Raw genomic sequence first — 20,957 nt, forward strand, 5'->3', positions numbered from 1 at the left:
GCCCCTCCTCGTGCCATTACTCATATGTATATGCAACGATAGCTTCTCGCTTTTACGTCTTGACATCAGGCTCAGTGCGGCCGATGTACTCCTGCAACTTGAGCAGATCGGTAGCCAGCTTGACGTTGTCCTTGAGGTACTCCTGCGCATCAAGATCGTATGTCTTCTCATCATCCTCGTACTTCTCGATGTAGAGACGAATGGTGGCACCGCTGCTGCCGGTTCCAGACAAGCGCACGACGATGCGGCTACCGTCGTCGAACTTGACGAAAATACCCTGGTTCTTGCTGACACTTCCATCAAGATCAGTGTAGGAGAAGTCGTCTGCTTCCACGACCTTGCGACCGGAAATTGTTGAACCGATGAATTCATCCTTCTTAGTGGTGATGAGTTCCTTGACGTGAGCGACCACTTTGTTGGCGCCATCAGTCTCGCAGCCTTCATAATCGTAGCGAGTGAAGAATGTGCGGCCATATGTCTTCCAGAAGTCTTTCTGGATGGAGCCGATGCTCGGTGTGGAACCTGACTGCTCGCCAATACCGGCGATGATGTTGAGCCATGCCACGACCGCCCACAAACCATCCTTCTCACGGATGTGGTTGCTGCCAGTGCCAAAACTCTCTTCACCGCAGATGTTCATCTTGTCAGCGTCGAAAAGTCCACAGAAGAATTTCCAGCCGGTTGGAACTTCGTAACTCTGAACGCCTTTCTTCTTCGCGACGAGATCAATCGCACCGGAGGTCGGCATGCTGCGTGCGAGGCCGTAGATACCTTGCTTCTTGAACCAAGGAATAAGCTCCGCGTGATGGGCGATGATGGCCAGGCTATCTCCAGGAGACACGAAAGTGTTGGCACCGTAGATCATGTTACGGTCACCGTCACCGTCGCTGGCTGCACCGAAGTGGATACCGTTCTTGTCAACCGCATCGACGAGCGATTTGGCGTATACGAGGTTAGGGTCGGGGTGATGTCCTCCGAAGTCTGGCTTTGGAACACAGTTCTGAGTACTGTTTGGTATGCCAAGCTCCTTCTCAAAGATGTCGACACCGTACGAACCAGTGACACCGCTCAAGCCGTCGAAGAGAAGCTTAAAGTCAGGGTGGTCCTTGATGAATTTTTTGATCAAGTCGAAGTCGAAGATATTCTTGAGCATCTCGAGGTAGTCCTTTGTGGAGTGGATAATCTCGACCTCCAATGGCCCGTACTTATCTGAGCCAAGCTTGCTCAGGTCGACATCGGGGATGTCGGCAATCTTGTACGAGGTAAGGTTCTTGGAGGTTTCGTAGATCTTGTTCGTGACGCTTTCCGGAGCGGGAGCACCGTTGGTAAGGTTGTACTTGATACCGAAGTCCTCGGTTGGGCCTAACTCGTTCAGTACTCGGCCTAATTGTTTTGTATGTAGATGAACAAGGTACTACGTACCACCGGGGTTGTGGCTGGCAGTTAACAGAATGCCTCCAGTTGCCTTCCGTATCCTGATGACATGGCTAGCAGCTGGTGTACTTAGTATACCGTCTTGACCGATGATAAGCTTCTTGACGCCATATCCAGCGCCAATCTTGGCAATCAACTGTGTGACCTCGGGATTATAATAACGTCCGTCACCACCGATGACCAGGGTAGATCCCTCGACACCTTCGGGAATGGAGAGGAGAATGCTGGCAACGAATGCCTCGGAATAATTCTCCTGTTGGAAGACCTTGACCTTTTTGCGCAGGCCAGAGCTGGTGCGAAACCATTCATTAGCCATGATCTTCTAAGAAATGCATCAGGAGCTCGGTGAATTGGAGGTGTAGATAGTTATGGACAATGGAAGGGAAGGCGCGATATGCAGGGAATGTAATCTGCTGCATATAGAGAAAGGATGCGAGCAGTGACGGGGCGGCTAAGACAGGCGTGTAAACACAGCCGAACGGTGTTTGGGTACTTACGTGCCGGGCTTCTGGTCGGTATACGGCTTGAGAGAAACGGTCCGGACGCTCATCTTGAGTATTCGGGATTTCAGGCTGTTGTGGAGGAATTGAGTGGGCAGGTTTATGGCCGCTGTTGACGACTTTTAGATGTGAGGGGCAGGCGTAGCTTCCCCCGCGGCGGGATGACGCAGGCCCCTGCCCCTGCATTTCGCCGCTGCCCTTCCATTGGCCACGCCTTTGCTAGCCTTCGCACGTTTTGTCGACCTCACCTGCATCTCTCCTGATCTTCTTCCACTCAACATTTGTTTTCCCCTACAGTCGACGTCCTCAATGGCTTCACAGTCCGGATAAGGCTGTACATTCGTATCCCTGGTCGATACGAGGACCACCACTCAACGGCTTGCACCATCCCTGCTTCGCCTCATCACTCGGGCATGCCACGCTCGACCCGTGGCTAGCTTCATTTGCGCCTATACAAGGTGATATGATATGCCTCACTGCGCCCAAGTCCGTCCATTGTAATCTCTGGGAGGCATACTCTCTCGGCGTGGTTCATTCCTTCCAGACACGTTGTATATCTATCCAATATGGGCATCGCGGGGCTCGCCCGACGCCTTGAGGCGCATGCGAGTCGATATACTCCCCAGGACCTGAGTGGATATAACGCCATCATCGACGGTCCCTCCCTTGCATATCACGCCCATAAGCTGGCTCTGGCTGTTCGAGACACAAGCAACGTGCCGCGCATCCCGTCGTACGCCGACATTACTCAACAAGCTCTCCGCTGGCTTAGAACCCTTGAGGTTATTAATATCAAGGTGTGAGTGACCAGCGCCTCATATCTGTTGCATGTATCAGTACGCCGCATCAACGCAGTGTGGTCTGCACCACAGCCGATCTTGCATGCGCCATGATCAGATACCAGTTGCAGCGGATCTAGTGGAATTGACGAGTGGGAGCTCTTGTTGAGGTGATATTATCCCACTGCACCAACGTCTTTTTTCTTTTGGCGAATAGATCCCGCTGCGTGCATTGAAGCGACAACGCAGGTGCATACGCGAGGCATGCACGACATGCATCTAGATTCAAGTCCTAGCTGAGCCTTGCTGATAACGTTCCCAGTACAGCCATCTTGTTCGACGGAGCGCTTCCAGACACTAAGCAGGCTGAACGAATAGCCAGAACAGCACGCTACAATCAGCAAGTCAATGGGCTGAGATGTAATTATCCGTCTACAGCCTGTCCCATACCGACCTCTCTCGGTTCGGTCTCTTATTCCTTCCTCGCGCCAGCTCTGCGAGAGGCACTGGCAAATAGCGAATACGCCCGTATCACATTTAATGTTCCAGGAGAAGCTGATGACTGGTGCGCGCTGCGAGCCAAAGAGGAGCCGCCGTCGCTAATCTTCAGTGACGATACCGATCTTTTACTTTACGAATACCCACAAGACTTCCGGCTTTTGTTCTATAGGGATACTGAGCTCTGGCCCGAACCAAAGTTCAAGGGCTACTCGCCGTCCTCTATATGCAAAGAATTCGGCCTTGCCAGTCTTAGGCCTTTCGCATATTGCTTGACTCAAGATGCTCACAGTCCCGAAAGTAGGCTAATCGGACAAGCTCAAAGCGTTGACATAACTTCACAAACCTATCTCGACTTCATCAAGCGCTACGATGTTGTCCCGAATATCAAAGACCTCTTCCTAACAAATCAGGCTATTTCATCGCTGCAAAGTCTAGATGTCAGGGTCTCGGAGTTCATTTGTCAGGGTATAAACTCAAGTGTCGAACCCGTTATTTATCTTCCTTTTCTCGTCGAAGACCAACACCGAGCTTCAGCATGGACCCACGGCCAGGATCTGCGGACTATTTCCTACACTCTTTTCGCCACAGACTCCTCCAAGGTCCAAGAGCATAAACGTAAAGCTCAGAAGGTCGCTGTTCAAGATGTCGAGCTGTACCCACCTCAAGAAAGATTGGCCATAATACAGACATATGCCCGCAACATCAGTGCTTGGTTAGAATGGACAATTGAGCGAGACGTTCCTCAAAGCCTTGTGTGGCCTCTGTTTGCGATTGGGATCGTTCTTCGTGATCTGAAAACACCTCCAGGTATCGAACTCTGGCTACATGTACTCAGCGCCGATTTCGACAATACTTGGGACCTCGTCCACCTCACCGCCTGCCTCCATGCCGCCTTATATTCTCTTCGCTTCCTCAAACAATGTGTTGAAGTGTGGCTATCTCTCCACAAGGATGGCTCACCTCCACTGCTCCTATTTGCCAGTCAATTACATGCCGATTTGCGGAGCATGGGCCCAATTACGGATTTGTTCCTTGTGCCGGGGCAGGCAAGAAAACCGCAAGGTGAGCAGGAACTACTGCGAGAGCTTATTGCTGAAGTGTACACTTCCGCGAACGTGGAGGTTCCTGTTGAGCGCAAGTCGAACAAGAGCGTGAAAAAGCAGCAGAGGGAGGTTGAGCGGAAGGAGAGGCGAAAGCAGGAACGTGGCGTAAAAGTGGGCAACAACTCGTTCGATGTGCTCAAGTTCATGAACGTGCGGCACACTTGAAGGAGCAAAAGCAATCAGCCTTCTCACTAGGGAGGCCATATCGTATGAGCATATCCGAGTCAGGATCTAAGTTAGAGCTCGGCGATCGCACAGGAAGATCGACAGTGTTAATAAGATTATGTACCTCAGCCATCGTGCTGCAGGCTCATCATGTCACAAATTTTGCAACAAGAACCCCTCCAATCATATATATCCTCAGAAGTAAGAGAGACTCCAATCGCCACATGAGACATCCAAAAACGCCCACAAATCATCATACCCCTCTACATCTCTTCATGGAACACACTCCTCCGACTCTCTGTCGGACTATTATCTACACTACCCTTCTTCTTATGCTGAGCACTCGCTCCGCCATAGCTCGTATCGACGTGCTGATCCAAGGGGCGCGGACTAACCCCCCTCAAACTTGCCGCATTCTCATCCCCAAACGGATTCTGCCGCGCACCCAGCCCTCCATCACTGCGCTCATCGTACTCCCTGTTGCGACTTCTTCCACGTTCGGGCTCTTGGAAGCTTGGCGACGGCGCTCCGTAAGGCCGGTTCTCATACGGGTTGCTACTTTGTAGTTCTGACCTCGCAGTCGGCGGCTCATGCAGCCCTAGCTCTTGTTCTTCATAGTACGCTTCGTTCCCTACCCTCGCGTCCCAAGCCTCATCCGGATCGAGCCTATGTCCCGCGCCTCTTCCCCTCGCGCTATTGTACCCTCCAGAACTCTCCTCATACGCGCCGTACGCGGTCCTGTTATTGCGGTTCTTGAACTTGTGGATCTGGGCGTCGATCCAGCCCTTGATGCCTGTGGGCGCGGGGCCCGGGTAGTTCGAGGTGCCACCGCCGCTGCGGTTGAAGGGGTTGAGAGAGGGCGGTGGGAGACCCAGGCGTGAGGCTCGGATGCGCGACCAGGCTACCCAGCCGCCGTAGCCGCCGATGAGGGCGATGAGGAGGATGATGAGGAAGACCCAGCCGCCGTTCATGATGCCGTTCGAATGTTAAAGGTAGCGAGGGTGGAGGGGAGATGGTGGCCTTGGGTGCGCATGTGCGAGATGTGCGCGGAGAGGTGGTTGTGGTTTTGCGCGAGCGGGAAGATCGGGAAGCTAGCTACTTCGAGAGCGAAGAGTGAAGGCCGGGCGAAAGAGCTGAATAGGTAATCAGATGCGAAAGACGCGCTGAGGCTGAGCGTGCGCAATTTCGTGATCTGTGGTCCCTGCTGACGGCGTAGTATCAAGGCCCGGCTGAGCTCGGTAGGTTGCGCTGCGCGACAGCACCGGTGCCAAGATAGCACGGGATGACGTAAAGCTGGACGGTTGACCTGCGCTTCCGAGCTGTTGACCACTTTCAGCTAGCTGAGACGCTGTGAGTACATTTATTCCATTTCAATTCTTGCACTTCGAGTGCGAATTAGGATCTTTTCTTTATGTGGCCTTCTTAGTCTTACTGAGGGCAATGGAAGCTATGGCCCAAAAGCAGCTAGACAGCCAACTGTGTGGGGTGATGGTGTAAGCGAGAAACTGCGGGCATTGCGTTATCGTTGCCTACAGCGATCATTGTGGGAACGGTTGGCTTGAGGGTTCAACCGTAGACCACTCTTATTTTCGACCTTCGCACCGAGCTGGACGGAGCGATGTCCACTGACCCCATTATGGAAGAATCAAATTCCACCCATCTCACTACAGTAGCATTTGTTCCAAGCAAACATGGAGCTCGATCAACGGCCATAATCTTGCAGTTACCCGCAGGCGAAGAGAAGGACCCGAATGCAGTGCCTGAGGTCATCATAAAAGAAAACGATCAAGAACACCCATCTATCCGTCCAAATGTTACAAGCGATGAAGAAACGCACATCATCATTTCCTCTGGCTCTGGCACAGGAAAGGCGGAGGTATTCTATGAGCAGGCTGTGAAGCCAATATTAGAGACGCTCTGGCCAGAAGGCCACATGAATTTCCTCACTCACCGCACCGAATCAGTAAGCACGATCCAAGAGCTGACCAGCGACATATTCTTCCCTACAGCCAATGCGGGTATAACGTTGCGGATAATACTTCTGACCGGAGACGGTGGTATTGTTGACCTCGTGAATGGTTTCCTATCGCAACCACCGTCTTCAAACTACAAGGCACCACAAGTTGTTCTGTTGCCACTTGGCACCGCCAACGCTCTATACCACTCCATTAACGTCAGCAACCCCCACCAAAATACATGGGGTCTTAGAGCGCTTTGTTTCAACGCTTCTCAAGAAGCCCAGAGGAAGCCTCTCCCGATATTCACCGCCTCCTTCTCTCCCGGCGCACGCCTCCTCACAAACGAAGCCCGCGACGAAGAAGCTCTCCCTCAAGACCCCAAAAGCGGCCGCCCAATCCTTCACGGCGCCGTAGTAGCCAGCTGGGCTATGCACGCCTCCCTCGTCGCCGACAGCGATACTGCGGAGTACCGCAAGTTTGGCATCGACCGCTTCAAGATGGCCGCAAAGGAAGCTTTGTACCCCGCCGACGGCTCACCACCTCACCCTTACCGCGCATCTGTCTCCGTACTCCACGGCTCAGATTGGTCACCTCTTCCGGAGAAAGAGCATATGTACGTCCTCGCGACCATGGTGTCCAACCTTGAGAAACCGTTCTGCATAAGCCCGAGGAGTGAGCCGCTGGACGGTAGTTTGTGGCTCGTACATTTTGGGCCCACGAGCGGGGACGAGGCAATGAGGGTTATGGGATTGGCGTATCAGGGCGGGAAGCATGTTGAAGATCCGATGGTAAGGTACGAGGAGGTTGATGGGTTAAGGATTGAGTTTCAGGAGAAGGAAGATAGGTGGAGGAGAGTTTGTGTAGATGGGAAGATTGTGAGGGTTGAGGAACGGGGCTGGGTAGAGATAAGGAAGGAGGAAAGGAGGGTGCTGGATGTTGTGGTTGAGTGAGGGATGGTAATGGGTGGCTGGGTTTTCGACATACGTGGTGGTCTATGGACCGCATGCTTGACTTTGCCACAGATTTCGGCGGCCGCTGAATATTAAATACTGCATTATTGAGTATACAATCTATGGCAGCTCTTGTTGCAAGAATCTTGTAGCCCTGGTGTGAACACGTGATGTGCCCCGGCTTTGGCCCCACATCCCGGGAGCACTGTTTAAGTACCGAGCTCTACTCCGTCCTCCATCCTCGCGACCCTAATAAGCGGGGCGAAACAGCACGCGTCACTCCCCTAGTTCGCGCTTCTGAACCTATGAGCAGCCCTCTATCTACTGTCATGTCAGCATGCTATGTCTGGGGAGGGCTTGCTACCCCTCCTTCGGAATTGACCCGTTCGAGATGTGCTACCGCGGAACGCATTGCTAATGCCTGACTGATACTATTACCACCGGCGGGTAACTCTATAGCTGCCTCATGTCTCTGTCTCTTCATGTCTTTATGTCTTTTCCACATCAACTACTAACCTAAGTTCTCACTAATTGATTTGATAATTGTTCGGGCCGGAAGACCCCGCAATGGCAGGAACAAATGGTAAAGTCGATGTACCGATCCTCAAGGATCTCACAATCGATAACATCACCGACAATGTCCACTTGATCAACTCGCAAAGCTCCGACGCGCGGCTTAAGTATGTACTGGAAAGGCTTGTATCGCACATGCATGACTTTGCGCGAGAGACGCGTCTCAGCACCACGGAATGGATGGCAGGTATTGAGTTCTTGACGGCAGTTGGGAAGAAGTGCACAGATGTGCGGCAGGTAAGCATGCCGTTTTCCTCAACCCGGTAGACTCTGCTATGGAATACGCTTCTGACCTTCTTTCAATTGTAGGAATTCATCCTCCTCTCCGACACCCTCGGCCTCTCCCTCCTCGTCGACTCAATAGACCACCCCAAACCGCCGGCCTCCACCGAAGGTACCGTCCTTGGCCCCTACCACACGCACGACGCGCACGACCTATCAACCGGTTCGTCCATTTCCGCCGACCCGGGCGGCGAGCCGCTGCTGTGCCTCTGTACAGTGAAGTCTACGGACGGCAAACCCATACAAGATGTCAAAGTCGACATCTGGGAAACGGACAGCAAAGGCTCGTATGACGTGCAGTACGAGAGCTATACCGGCGAGAAACCCGATGGCAGGGGTATCATGAGGAGCGACAAGGAGGGTGCGTTTTGGTTCAAGGCGATTGTGCCGGTGCCGTATCGCATTCCGAATGATGGGCCTGTGGGTGTTATGCTGGAGAAGCTGGGGAGACATCCTTGGAGGCCGAGTCATATGCATTTCATGTTTGAGAAGCAGGGGTTCGATCATTTGATTACGTACGTTTCTCTCTATCCTTCTACTCCTTTCCTTCTGTTGCAAGCGTCTAGGCTGATCATATACAGAGCATTGTACCTCCGAGGCGACCCCTATGAGACGTCCGACGCGGTGTTCGGTGTCAAGGAATCGCTGATCGTGGATCTGGGCACCGTGAACGCAGAACAAGCGCAGAAGTACGATGTCAAGGAGGGCTCCAAGCTGTTGACTTATGATTTTGTGCTTGTTACAGACGAAGAGACGAAAAAGCTACGGGATGAGGAGGCTTTGAAAGCGATGAAGAAGCTTGGCCGAGAGAACATGATGATCATCAATGGCCAACTAGTGCCGGATGTAGACTAAACTAGGAAGTGAATCAACTCGTTCTAGCATATATACGAGTGTACAGTAAGACTTGTACTCGGTTCTGCGAAGAGGGAGTCGTTATGCATGTCTCCGCTCCAGCTGAGTTTCCGCACCCGCTACCTCAATTCTAAGGTTACCCCTCACATTCTACCCATTAAGCTCCGTATGTTCGAGAGCGGGAGATGTGTACTGTTGTGGTGCATATGATCGATGTGGGCAAAGCGAAGAAAATGAGGGACGTGAAGAGGATGCTGAAAGGGTAGGTTGAGGGGTGAATCAATAGGAAAGAAAGGTGACTATGTCCACGAGACTAAATCAATCTGAGTCTTGAAACGTGTAGTGGGGTTTTTGACATAATTCATTACATTGGTGACGTTCAAGGCGCTATGCTCGCTATGGGTCGCTGTCATGTGGACTCGCATCCTGCTCAAACGCCATTTGGGTATCGTCTTTCCGCTCCCCTCCCCAGCCCTCCGTCCTAATCAATAACTGGCCTTTCCCCAAAACTCGCATAATACCTCCCAGCCCCTGATTCGGACCTCTTCCTGCCTCTTTCTTCTTCCTCCTCGTCACATACGCCAATGGTTTCGATCGCCCTTACAACGCCGTCTTCGGTGACAATAATTCGCTCGGGAATAGACGGTCGCCGCGATGCATCGGATGATGTAGAGTTTGTACGGATCCGCGACAGCTCCTCGCTTTCTCTGCGCATCTTGGCGACGCAGTCGAGTGATTGGAACATCGGGGCTGGGTTTTGCTCGTCGTCGAGTTCGGATGCGTAGGGTGTCATTTACAGCGGAAGAGCAGGTATGTCTTCTCTGGCCGTACCGTATGTTGAAAGCGTATTAGATGCTACTTAGAAATATGGTGGATTATCGTGCAAACGTAGTAGCATCGAGAGACTTTGGTAGAGAGACTGCTGCTACAAAGGTGGACCTGTGGTTTAGTAGGCCCGCTGTCGTTCCCTGCTGCGGACGCAAGGTCATATTGCGGCCAGTTAGTGCCGCGTCATACCAGGTCGATCAGGGATTCAGGCAGGCTATGCGGCCTCCGGCCGCCAGCATCAGCAAGGCTGTGTGCTTAGAACATGATGAAACGCAATCTGAGCTCGTGTTAGCGTGTAGATAATCCGTTATTTTGTCCAGAAACGGTGGTGCAAGGATGCGAGCCATGGAAGTGGCAAAGTCAGAAATAGCCGAGCTGGGGTAAGAAACAGGGCTGCCCGCGGGCGTCACAAGCGCACGTGATGGGCCCTTGGAACGAAGGGCAACATCATACGAACCGGCAATACGTGGAGTGGAGATGCATTAGACCGAATTTGCTGCGCTGCGTTGTCTCAGACAGCAAAAGCTCCCCGTCAATGGAGAACGAGGTAGAATGATAGGCAAGCACTCTCCTGATTGGACCGCGCAACCCCTTGATAACGCCATATGGTTCGGATGGAATTTTCACATGTATCTATGTCTGCTGTATACACAGTAAGGGTGTATGACAAGAAACGCTCAAGGGCACAGCAATCAACGTACCGCCCAACGAACGAAAAATACTCAAACGGAGCAGGGTATGCCAACTCAATACTCCTCAAAGTGGTCACCGACCTGCGCTTCGTAAAGTGCGCGGCTGGTTGTCACAAACCCCATGTTTGTGGACACCTGGTACTCTGTCAATTCCTGCGCACCTCGACCGGTCATAGTACCCGTACAGTCACGCAGCATGATGCAGTCCCAACCATAGGAGTATGCATCAGACACTGTGCCGAAAACGCATTGATCCGTGTTCACGCCGGCAAAGATTAGAGTCTGCTTCCCAACAGCTCTTAGATACTCGTGCAGTGGTTCTTTAGTAGACCATAGTCCACTCATGCGCGTCTTGTCAAAGAAGAGATCTCCGGGTTGAGCGACAGCTTTGAAAGGGTCGTAGAGATCAGCGTTCCATGTGCGCTTGAAGAGGCATCTTCCTTGGTCATTTGGAAGTTGAGCGCCGAGACCAATGTGCCAGCCTAAGCTCTTGCTGAAACCTCGTTGGATTGCAGGCGCCATGCTTTTGAGGGATTGGTCGGTGATTCCCCAGTTTAGCCATGCGACCTGAATGCCTTCCTTTCGGCATCTCTCGATGACTTTCAAGGTCGGTTCGATGGCAGCGATCCCTGCGGCATGGTCTCGATACATTGGGTTGATGAAGTAGTTTTGCATGTCGACGACTACCAATACTGATGCTCCAGGATCGATCATGAAGCCGGTGTGGCGCTCATCTGCATCGCATTCGAAGGCCATCTTCTGCGCTGATCCGCGTGTGAGGTCGAACTTCTTGGTAGCTGGTAAATAGAGCCATTGTTTCTCGCCTCCGAACGCTACTGGTGCGGTACATTTTATCGTGCCAACGGTGACGTCGTTGTCGTAGTCCTCGGTAGTGGTGAGCAGAAGGGAGTCTGAGGCCATGAACACACGGCGTCGAGGTATAGCAGGGCAGGTGCGTAACGAGAGCAGCGGGACGCTCAGGTTAGAATTCGATGGCAGTAGGGAATATTGTTTGAGGCTCGGGATTCAAACAATGGGCTGAACGCAAGCAAGAACCGTATCTTTGCTCTTTATAGGAGCAGGCGTGCTGCTTTGTCTGGCGGTCAACATGATAAGGAAGGCTCGATAGGCTTCTTTCGGGAAGAAAACCTGGGTCACAAGACACAGTTCAGGCCCCGGGGTCACAGCGTGTTTGCCAATTCCCGCTTATTGTTTGGGTAACCAACGTTTATCATAGTCTAAAGGTACCGATGCGCAGGTAGTCGGAGCCAAACAACCGTTGGATTCTGGCGATCGTGGCGTGGCAGCCAGATATGCGTCACCTGAATAATATGGTGTTGTCGCGTATTACCGGGTGGTACAAAGAGATACCCCAGATAAGGCTAGGTACCTAGTTAGCTGGGGAGATAGGGCTGCAGCCGCCGCTTCAATGGCTCCTCCGACACTACCCGCGACCACCGCTCACGTGTTTGGGGCTATCAGCTAGGACAGCGCTATGCTGCTTTGGGTTATGTACGGCACCCTCCTAGCTCATGGGGGACTGAGGTTGATGAAGCGAAATCCAATGCACTGAGATCATCAGCCGATTGATACATGCAGTGGCTTCGCTGTAGACGAAAAATATGGCTTTGGCACAGATGTCGTGTAGCCAGCTGCAACGCGACCTAGTCATGAATAGGAACTGTACCACTGTTTCGTTGTTTACCTGAATGTCCTTGCTGAACACCTTTCAAAGATTGTATATGGCATACTAAAATGACGAACCAAAATTTACGTTGAGAAAAGATCAGGCAAACATCGACAACCCCCAATGTTTCATCTCCACACACCCCATCAAGCGAAAAGCCATCTAAAGCCCTTACCTGCCAACCATGCCTCCACCGTTTCCAGCAATAATATCCTGTGTAGTGAGAGGCGTAAGGCACCTAAACATCCTCTTTCCGCCGTTCGACCAGGTGCCCTCGCTGCATTGGAAGTCGTCGCCGGGGAACACGATGCAGGTGCCGTAAACATTTCCATCGAGGCCGATCATGTCGAAGTTGCGGTCCTTATAGATGGTCCAGTGGAACTTCGCTGGATCATCGTTGTTGAAGTTCATCTCGATTCTGTTGATCTCAGACGGGTTGCCGTAGTAGTAGCACTGGTTCACGGGCTCGCAGACGACGCCCGAGCCGTCCGATACATCGTCCTGGGCAAGAACCCTAAAAGAGTCTATGAGGGTTAGTATACGACGGGATGCTTATGAGCTGTTTGAGAGGATGCTTACCTCGCTTTCCAAGTGCCTGGTCACAGTCGGGCTCGGCTTCGAAGATCATCCACTGGCCCGAGACACCAGAACCGTCCCACGAGTTGTTCTCATCGACTTGGTAGAGGTCGAAGTTGGCTGCGGTGAGGCCAGCGAGGAGGAGGATAGGCGCAAAGATGTTCTTCATTGTGGAACTGGTGGATTGATCAAGATGTTCGAATGCTAAATCTCGAAGGTGTATTTGCTTTGCTGCTGCTGCTACTACTGTGGAGTGTGATGTCGAGCTTAAACTGTGAATTGCCATGACAGAGAGACCTTTTATACCATCTATTCGCGAGTCTGAGCCTTGAATCCATCTCCGACCAAGATGAAGAGGAGCATCGACTACATCACCGCCAAGTGACTCGTACGCCTCGTTGATTACGCCTAGATTCTTAGCTCCATCCAGCCTCAATGTTGTGCACATATCAGCCAGCAAGTTATGCTATCTTAAACTTTGTTTACGGGTGCACGTTCGTGGTTTTGCTTCGCATGGTAGTTGCGTGTCCTTGGCGACGTTCCAGGAGTCACAAGTGGCGTCGTGACGCGCGAGAAGGAGTCGCCCTCAAAGATGTTGGGTGTCATGCAAGCAATTTTAACGAGGGTAATACGAGGCAATCTCGGCGGCTGTGGAAAAGCGGAAGTTAATGACGGTGTAGGGGAAATTGTAGCGTAAGATGGCTCTTTCCGTGCTACTCCACAACGCCTTCACCAGCGCCTGGCTTGCAAGACTCATGCAGCGTATTCTGATCTCACACCAAAGAATACTCAGACCTATACCCAAGTACTAGCGATGTTGCCAGCTGCCACACTACATGCCTGAGTACACAAAGTCATGCGGCCCGCATCTCCGACATGCTCGCAGATCATGGTAGTGCATGTGGTGGGCAAGCACCGCGTGCTGGATACGACCGAGATGTGAGAGATAGCAGACTTGGTATACGCCTGTGGATACGTCATCCGACATGATAGATTCTTGAAATGAAAATAATGTAACACAAGCTAGAAGAAGGGATTACAACGTTAGATTGAGATTATGAGCTTGCGCTGGCTTCGACCGCCGTCCCGCTCTCACTTGTATCCTTCTTCGTCTCCTCATTCTTCTTCGCTGCTGCCATCTGCCATGCGGGAATTGCAGCCCGTCCATTCGCCATCCGTCCGTAAGGTGACGATGCTGAAGCAGGCTTTTCCGGCGCGGATGTGGGGGCTACTGTTGCGCTGCTTGCCTGGATATCCGACGCACTTGGAGAAGCCGCTGGCTGCTCGGGCGCAGGGGTTGCGGGGGCGGAGACAGGCGCAGGGTTTGGCGTCGCTGCTCCGCTAATGTTGTTGGGTGTTGGGGCAGAGCCCAATGTCTGGCCTGCGCCATAGTAGCTTGCGGGCGTGGTCGCGGGCGGACGCGCGGCACCAGCTCCCATCCTGTTGCCAACAAGTGTCTTCAAACTCTTTAGCTCGCTCGACAGCTCCTTCAGGCGCGTGTCCGTCGCATCCTTCTGTGCATCAAGGGCCTTGGGAATAAGATCTCGCAATCCTCTAACATCGTCTTCTATCCGCCTATTGTCATCGCCTTGTCGCTTAGATGACTCCTTTAAGCTTGCGAGAACGCTTTCCATTTCACCGAGGGCATTGTCGAGCCTCGTTGTCCTGGCCTCCTCAGATGCCTTGAGAGCGGATGTGTCTTCGTTCAACTGGTCTAGAAGGTCAAAAGCACGCTTGAACGACTCGTCTATGGATGCTTTATCCTGTTCGAGCTGAGGAGGCGTAGGTGGAGCAATGAGCGGCACGATATATCGCTTCGCCGTGAAGTAGAGACCGTAACCGACACCGCCCATCACCGTCGCCATGATGAAGTAGTCGCGCCAGTCTCGTTTCGGAGGCCTGGCACTTGTCAGCGTGACTGTCCGTTGCCCCAATACCTGTGAAGGCGAGTCTTACTCTGGCGGTGGCGGCTGTTGCCAGTACCCGGGCGGAGGATATCCCCCATATGCTGGAGCTGACTGAGGTGGTCTGTATGCATAGTTGGAGGATGTGGAGCTTTGCGGAGCTGGCGAGGGGTGGCTGGGGCCTTCGGCGGCGCGCGCGAGAGAGGCGTCTACCTCCTCTTGCGTAAGATTTTTCGACTGGAGGAAGGCTATGCGCTTCTCCAACGGCGCGCTCGCAACCGAAGGGTCTTGCAGGACTGCAACAATGTCAGCGGCTGGCAGAGGTTGCAGAAGTGACGGAGATCACGATAAACGTACACGAGACCTGCGGCTGTCAGTATCGCTCGGTTGCGTTTCTTTGGGATGACTTACTGCCGATTCTATGAGGTCCTCGCGGATGACCATGGTGAACAGCTACCGCTCACACAATGTCATCAAGCAGAGGAAGGTCGCTTGAACAGTTCAATGGCTAGACGAGCATGCAGTCGCAAAGCGGCCCGAAATAACGGAGGCGCGGAGTTGCCTCGGCTCGCGATCAACCTCACGTGCTGTTTCCCCATCCGTGCTTGTCCGGAACAGGCTTGTTTTCCCGACGTCAATTCCCTGCAGTAGAAGGTAGTCATCAACATTCATCAAAAAGGCGATATTGAGGTCAGCAAGCAAGTGTTGATAGGAATGTATACCTGGATGTCCTTCTTTGTTCTCGTACGCTCGAAGGTCTCCATTTCGATCCTACCGGCGCAGCTTCGTCGAGGCCATCCCTCAAAGACTACGCGATTATCGACGCGTTCATTCTCTTAACCGTGAAGTCCTTTCCTAACCGTCGCATTAGCGGTTCGAGTGCCGTAAAGCTTATGTACTAACTGCTCTCAGTGACTGACTGATCGCTCTGCACCACGACGGTGTTCTACATTCTTCGCGAGCCATCCAACTGTAGAGCCTCTCTATCGTAGTTTTGGTGGTAATCATCAACTGTGGATTATTGGCGAGATAGCAGCGCACAATGGTGGTAGGCTGCTATCGAACCGCTTTTGTGTAGCAGACAATGGAATAATATAATTTTCTTTCGCGGCTTTCCTTCACTCTCACGTGTTCTTCGATTCTCGCCGTTTGCTTCAACTTGAACGCAAGCAACAAGTTCAAGTCACCCGCCTTCTCTTTGCGACACAGCTACTCTCTGTACAATCATTTCCACCACAGGTAGCTAAATCGCCGTCAGCTGCCTCAGTCTCGGGGCCTTCCTTCCAATTCCTTGATTAGAACCTCGCTCCCAGGCGGCCCTGCTCACACGCGTAGCCAAAATCTTCCAGGTTGTGCGCAGAGATGACTGACAGCCTCCGGTCCCATTCAGCAACGCATCCCGATCCAGGCAGTACTTACCCGCCGGGGCGCATTGTGTCCATGAGCGCGGCTGACCAGTACGACCCCGATGCGATTACCGTGAGCGAGTCATGGCGCGTTTCCTCTAAGTCTTCCGAACCTCTTCAAGGCGATGTGAACCCGAAGGACAAGGAGGGTGCAGCTGAGCTTGGCCGTCGCGATACTTCAGTTGCGTCAGGCGAATCGCCAAACATCTCTCGGACACACGCAGAGCCCCCGACTGGAGCCGATAGTCCTGGATATATGCGCATGAAAATACTCAGAGCGCACATTCTGCCCTCAGAAAGGATCCTCATCTTCGTTCTCATTATGGTGTTGGCGACTGCGCACAGCCTCGACAACTTTCTGCGCGTGCTATATCAGTTCGAGGTTTTGATTGCCTTTCAAAAAAGCGGAATGCTGGGGGCCATCTATACTATTGCAACACTTAGCGCTGGCTCTTTGACCCCTATCATCTCGAAGAGCGCAGACGTGTTTGGTCGTCCCGAGACACTCCTTGCCAGCGTCGTGTCATATGTGCTAGGTAAGCTCTTCCGGACAACTTCAACGCCCAAGTAGCAGCCATATAGCTTTTATACCCCGAGCCATTCTAGGAAAATTCCTAGAAGGTCCAAAACGCACCCAAAACGCAGCTAATCTGTGACAGGAACTGCGTTGCAAGCCAAGTCTCCGTCTATCGGATTGTTCTGCACTGGCACTGTCTTCTGGACTGTGAGCATCCACAGCTTCGAAGAGAAAAGGTTCTTCTAACGGCATCAGATCGGTTTCCTGGGTGTCATATCGATGTTTGAAATCATAATCGCAGATATTACATCAATGCAGCTGAGGGTGATTGCGTTTTACCTACCTGCTGTTCCCTATCTGGTACGTTGTCCTGTCTGTGCGATAGCTGGCATATAGTACTAGGTCAAAATTTCCGGTACTGCATCGCTCGTCCTGGGGTAAAATAGTTTATCCAGCCTTTTGACAAGGCACTGTATCGTCTACATTGATGCTTTGCAGCCCCCCATCAGTGGGAAGTATCTTTCCAACTCAATACATCGCTGACGAGCCGGGTCTCTAGGCAACGACCTGGATCAATGCTGCTCTAAGGGACGCGCTTGCCGCTGCGTACCCTTCGTGGCGTTGGCGTTTTGCGTGGTCTGCCATACTGTATACCGGTATGTCGAAGAACTCTGGACGATTTTATTCAAGTGATGAATAACAACTATGGCAGCAAGCTCGGTGCCGTTGATCGTAGGCATGTTTACGATCGAGCGCCGCGCGAAGAAACGAGTACCACAGTCTAATTCAGAGGACACATCAGAAACCAAGCAGAAGCTTTCCCAAGGCTGCGTCGCTCGCCAACTTCTACGATTCTGGCAAATGGATATTATTGGATGGATGTGCTTCGTGGCCATTGTCTCGTGCCTTCTAGCGCCTTGGGCAGCGGTCCCGGTTATTGTGCCATATGGTAAAGCCTTGTGGTTGAGTCCTGCTATGATCTCCATCAGTATTGCAGGGTTTCTCTGCGTCCCAATACTCTACTACGTGGAGAAGTACTCGAAATACCCCATGTTTCCAGCTCAGGTAAGTCAAAGACCAAAGGTATACGAGTCTACTCAGTTGCAATCCTACCGCCACTCTAATTTCGTAGATCTGATGCTATACTCAGAATGCTGACCATGTACAGTTACTCGGAGAGACGAGGATCATGACAGCCCTCTGCATGGGGTTTCTCTATCATCTGGCATACTATGCGCAACACACGTACCTCTATATCGGGCTGAGAATTAGATACGACGAAGAGAAAGACAGCGCCATACGTATCGTCGGCCTTTACACTTTCACTTCCACATTGGTCGGGCTCTTCTTCGGTGTCATCATCAGCATAACCCGAGACCTCAGGTGGTATCTTCGTTTTGGTGCGATATTCTACCTTGTCTCCTTCGTGGTCCAGTACACTCGCCCGAGCGGCGTAGATAATATCAGTCATCTCGCTGTCACCTCATCTCAATTACTTTTGGGCATCGCTGGCGGGCTTTTCCCGTTTCCAGCCATGGCCTTCGTTCAAGGAGCGCGAGACCACACGCAACTGTCTACACTCATCGGCGCCTACATGACGGCGTGCCGAATTGGAGGTGGTATCGGGCAATTGCTTGCCGGCGCGATCTGGACAAACGCACTGCGACCTAGGCTTCACGAATATCTCGGACAAATGATGACTGATTTTCAGATCGAAATGGTATACGCCAATCCCGGGGATGTCGACGCACCCTCAGGTTCACCACTCCGCATGGCCATTGTAGGAGCCTTTGTCGAAAGTCACCGCTATCTATGCGCTGTTGGCATCGTCGCATCAACGCTCTTGATCATACTGGCTTTCCTGATACGAGATGCATCACTTGAAGTACCACAGGACGATGAAGGAACGGAACTCGGGTCACTTTCCCCGGAAAGTACGCAGCACAAAGCAGCGTTGGAGACAGCGACGCCGCGCCCGCTTCGTCCCAGCCGCTTTCCGATACTCATGTGAACAGGATCGTAGTGCAAACGGTTCCGTTTCTAGGTAATGGAATTGAACGAATTGGCTCCAATGGGTCTTTTCCATGGTGGCGTAGGTAGCTGAGCAATCTCTAAACACATGCCCGCATCAGGTGCAACATCATTGGCAAACTTTTACTCTTGCTTCCACCAAAAATATACCTGCAGGTTTTCGTTTGCGATTTATCTAATGTAACTCCAGGCCAGGCTTACTTACGACGCCCATGAGCTAGTCTTAGTCCCGTGAGGCTCACGTTGAGCACGTGGCTCAGACGAACGGCGTATCCCAGCAAATCAGGCACTCAGGGCGGCGAACAATAAGCCCTCCTACACCCCTCAATAATGTGGAGTTATTGTCAAAGAGATTGAGACCGAGGGACAATGGCGTTGCTAACAGTAGCCTTGTTTGACTTGCGCGTCGCTTTGTTCCATATATACTTCGACGGTTACAAACCCAGAGCTCTCCGCATTGTGCAAGGGAGAGCTTATTGTCATAGTTCAGCTTGACTCTACTCCCCATACTACACATCTTCAAGTTCAAGAGCAATTGACCCCTTGGAGAAAGCAAGAGATATACAATATGGACAGCAAGAAAGAGCGTCAGACCGCTGTCCACAGCGACACAAACACGCTCGCCATAAAAGCCGCATCCATAAAAAAGACGGCAAAGAAGGGTATCAAGCAGGGCTTCACACTATCCACCAAGAACACCGGCATCGTGAAGCCGACCAAGCCGACCACCGCTCCTTCAAAACCTGTAACATCGACGCCTAATAAGGGCATCAAATCCACTCCCGACCCCTCATCCCAAGATTCACGCTTTTACATCGCTCCGGGCCTGCGCATTCCCCTCTACGATTCCCGCGGGAAGCGCCTCACATACGCCCGCGACGGCCGCGTCATCGCGCATAAGATCTCTCGTGAACGAGTGCTGGAAGAATATGTGCGGAAATACGCCGGCGATGCCAAAGTGCAAGAGATGGAAGGGGAAAGTGGGAAGCCAAAATGGAGTAAGGATCAGATTGGGGACTGGATTACGGAGGTGGAGTCGACGGCTTTTGGGCAGGGGCCAAAGGGGAGGACGATAAAGGAGAGGAAAGAGGAGACAAGGAGGGAGGGTGTAGGAGATAAGCGCGTAAATGGGTTTATCAAGGGCAAAGAAGTGCCTCAGCCTCAGCAGAAGGTCGCAAGGAGTATGAGTGAGGAGATAAAGATGTTGTTGGTGTTGGAGGATGAAGTGATGGTGCCGGCGCCGGTCTCGAAGAAGCGGTCTGCTTCTATGGAGAAAGCGAATTCAAAGCCAGAAATAGGGGATAGAGATCCCACCTTGGCTACAAACGGTGATGCCAGTAACAAACGCAAGCTACCAGCACGAGAGTCACAAGGGTCTTTCAAGAAGCTCAGGCTGGACAAGGCAAATACAGCACTGCCTTCCTCTAATACGGAAAAACCTCAAACTTCGACTCCTGCTCCATCCACTTCAACCAGCATGGCGCCATCAAATGGCAAACCTGATACCCAATTCAAGCCTCCGATTACTCAAATCATCAAAGCGCAACCACCTCGTGGCATTGCCCCTCGTCCGGATACGTTCCCCTGGAGCCATGCCGACAAAGACCTATACCTAGCCAAAGTCCATGACGTCCACAAGGTGGAAACCCACCCTTACCTCTCCGTCTTCTCCTTAGACCCCGCCTTCTCAGTAACTCCAGGCCTGCCCTCCCGCACCACAGCCGTTTGCGCCCTCCCACTTCCAGCCACTCGAGAGCACCTCATCATCTCAGCGCATACTCACACTTCCCACCTCGGCAAGTCCACAATTGTTAATACCACCCTCATCCCCCATCGCGACCTCGAAAACGCCCGCGCCGCCGCCCTCGCAGGCAAAAAGATCGGGCCTCCGCACCGCCGAAAGAAAAACATTACCTTGCCATTCCTGAAGCCTGGGAAGCATGGGTGGGATTATGAGAAGCACGCTTGGGGGTTTGAAGGGGATAAGGATCTGGAGACTGGGGTGGGGCATCAGATTGACCCGAGAGATGAAGGGTTGAGCGAGGAAGAGTTTGCGGAAAAGTATCCCGGAGCAAGAGGTGGAGTGTGGCCGTGCGGATGTGCGATTCCTGGGGATGAGCACGATTCGGAGGCGGAGTGAACAGATAGAAGATGGGCACCAAGATAGATGGAAGAGATGGTGAATGTGTGGACTAAGGAGGATATGATTTGATACA

At 52.4% G+C, this 20,957-nt stretch overlaps 11 protein-coding genes across 11 annotated transcripts; 6 read left to right on the forward strand and 5 right to left on the reverse strand.

Annotated features, from left to right (window-relative positions):
- Positions 1 to 52: 52 nt before the first annotated feature.
- On the reverse strand, positions 53 to 1,984 carry PGM2 (Phosphoglucomutase-2; the record flags this gene model as incomplete). Its single annotated transcript, XM_056217603.1, has 3 exons — positions 53 to 1,362; positions 1,423 to 1,724; positions 1,932 to 1,984. 3 exons carry the CDS (start codon positions 1,982 to 1,984, stop codon positions 53 to 55), a joined length of 1,665 nt encoding a protein of 554 aa, XP_056069159.1.
- A 516-nt stretch (positions 1,985 to 2,500) lies between these two features.
- N0V89_008851 (uncharacterized protein) lies at positions 2,501 to 4,482 on the forward strand (the record flags this gene model as incomplete). Its single annotated transcript, XM_056217604.1, has 2 exons — positions 2,501 to 2,733; positions 3,036 to 4,482. 2 exons carry the CDS (start codon positions 2,501 to 2,503, stop codon positions 4,480 to 4,482), a joined length of 1,680 nt encoding a protein of 559 aa, XP_056069160.1.
- A 263-nt stretch (positions 4,483 to 4,745) lies between these two features.
- N0V89_008852 (uncharacterized protein) lies at positions 4,746 to 5,453 on the reverse strand (the record flags this gene model as incomplete). Its single annotated transcript, XM_056217605.1, has 1 exon — positions 4,746 to 5,453. One exon carries the CDS (start codon positions 5,451 to 5,453, stop codon positions 4,746 to 4,748), a length of 708 nt encoding a protein of 235 aa, XP_056069161.1.
- A 665-nt stretch (positions 5,454 to 6,118) lies between these two features.
- Positions 6,119 to 7,390, forward strand: N0V89_008853 (uncharacterized protein; the record flags this gene model as incomplete). Its single annotated transcript, XM_056217606.1, has 1 exon — positions 6,119 to 7,390. One exon carries the CDS (start codon positions 6,119 to 6,121, stop codon positions 7,388 to 7,390), a length of 1,272 nt encoding a protein of 423 aa, XP_056069162.1.
- A 567-nt stretch (positions 7,391 to 7,957) lies between these two features.
- Positions 7,958 to 9,100, forward strand: N0V89_008854 (uncharacterized protein; the record flags this gene model as incomplete). The annotated part of the gene is made up of 3 exons (XM_056217607.1): positions 7,958 to 8,200; positions 8,273 to 8,760; positions 8,827 to 9,100. The coding sequence occupies 3 exons, from the start codon at positions 7,958 to 7,960 to the stop codon at positions 9,098 to 9,100; spliced, it is 1,005 nt and encodes a 334-aa protein (XP_056069163.1).
- Positions 9,101 to 10,674: 1,574 nt separating this feature from the next.
- Positions 10,675 to 11,541, reverse strand: N0V89_008855 (uncharacterized protein; the record flags this gene model as incomplete). Its single annotated transcript, XM_056217608.1, has 1 exon — positions 10,675 to 11,541. One exon carries the CDS (start codon positions 11,539 to 11,541, stop codon positions 10,675 to 10,677), a length of 867 nt encoding a protein of 288 aa, XP_056069164.1.
- Positions 11,542 to 12,478: 937 nt separating this feature from the next.
- N0V89_008856 (uncharacterized protein) lies at positions 12,479 to 13,052 on the reverse strand (the record flags this gene model as incomplete). The annotated part of the gene is made up of 2 exons (XM_056217609.1): positions 12,479 to 12,831; positions 12,887 to 13,052. 2 exons carry the CDS (start codon positions 13,050 to 13,052, stop codon positions 12,479 to 12,481), a joined length of 519 nt encoding a protein of 172 aa, XP_056069165.1.
- An 886-nt stretch (positions 13,053 to 13,938) lies between these two features.
- PEX14 (peroxisomal membrane protein pex14) lies at positions 13,939 to 15,231 on the reverse strand (the record flags this gene model as incomplete). The annotated part of the gene is made up of 4 exons (XM_056217610.1): positions 13,939 to 14,782; positions 14,840 to 15,083; positions 15,145 to 15,151; positions 15,199 to 15,231. 4 exons carry the CDS (start codon positions 15,229 to 15,231, stop codon positions 13,939 to 13,941), a joined length of 1,128 nt encoding a protein of 375 aa, XP_056069166.1.
- Positions 15,232 to 16,227: 996 nt separating this feature from the next.
- Positions 16,228 to 16,764, forward strand: SIT1_2 (ferrioxamine B transporter; the record flags this gene model as incomplete). The annotated part of the gene is made up of 1 exon (XM_056217611.1): positions 16,228 to 16,764. One exon carries the CDS (start codon positions 16,228 to 16,230, stop codon positions 16,762 to 16,764), a length of 537 nt encoding a protein of 178 aa, XP_056069167.1.
- A 1,150-nt stretch (positions 16,765 to 17,914) lies between these two features.
- Positions 17,915 to 18,721, forward strand: SIT1_3 (ferrioxamine B transporter; the record flags this gene model as incomplete). The annotated part of the gene is made up of 1 exon (XM_056217612.1): positions 17,915 to 18,721. The coding sequence occupies one exon, from the start codon at positions 17,915 to 17,917 to the stop codon at positions 18,719 to 18,721; it is 807 nt and encodes a 268-aa protein (XP_056069168.1).
- A 350-nt stretch (positions 18,722 to 19,071) lies between these two features.
- Positions 19,072 to 20,881, forward strand: N0V89_008860 (uncharacterized protein; the record flags this gene model as incomplete). The annotated part of the gene is made up of 2 exons (XM_056217613.1): positions 19,072 to 19,078; positions 19,266 to 20,881. 2 exons carry the CDS (start codon positions 19,072 to 19,074, stop codon positions 20,879 to 20,881), a joined length of 1,623 nt encoding a protein of 540 aa, XP_056069169.1.
- Between the last annotated feature and the right edge of the window lie 76 nt (positions 20,882 to 20,957).

Source organism: Didymosphaeria variabile (assembly GCF_027946475.1).
Source record: "Didymosphaeria variabile strain IMI 356815 chromosome Unknown scaffold_6, whole genome shotgun sequence".
NCBI lineage: Eukaryota > Fungi > Ascomycota > Dothideomycetes > Pleosporales > Didymosphaeriaceae > Didymosphaeria > Didymosphaeria variabile.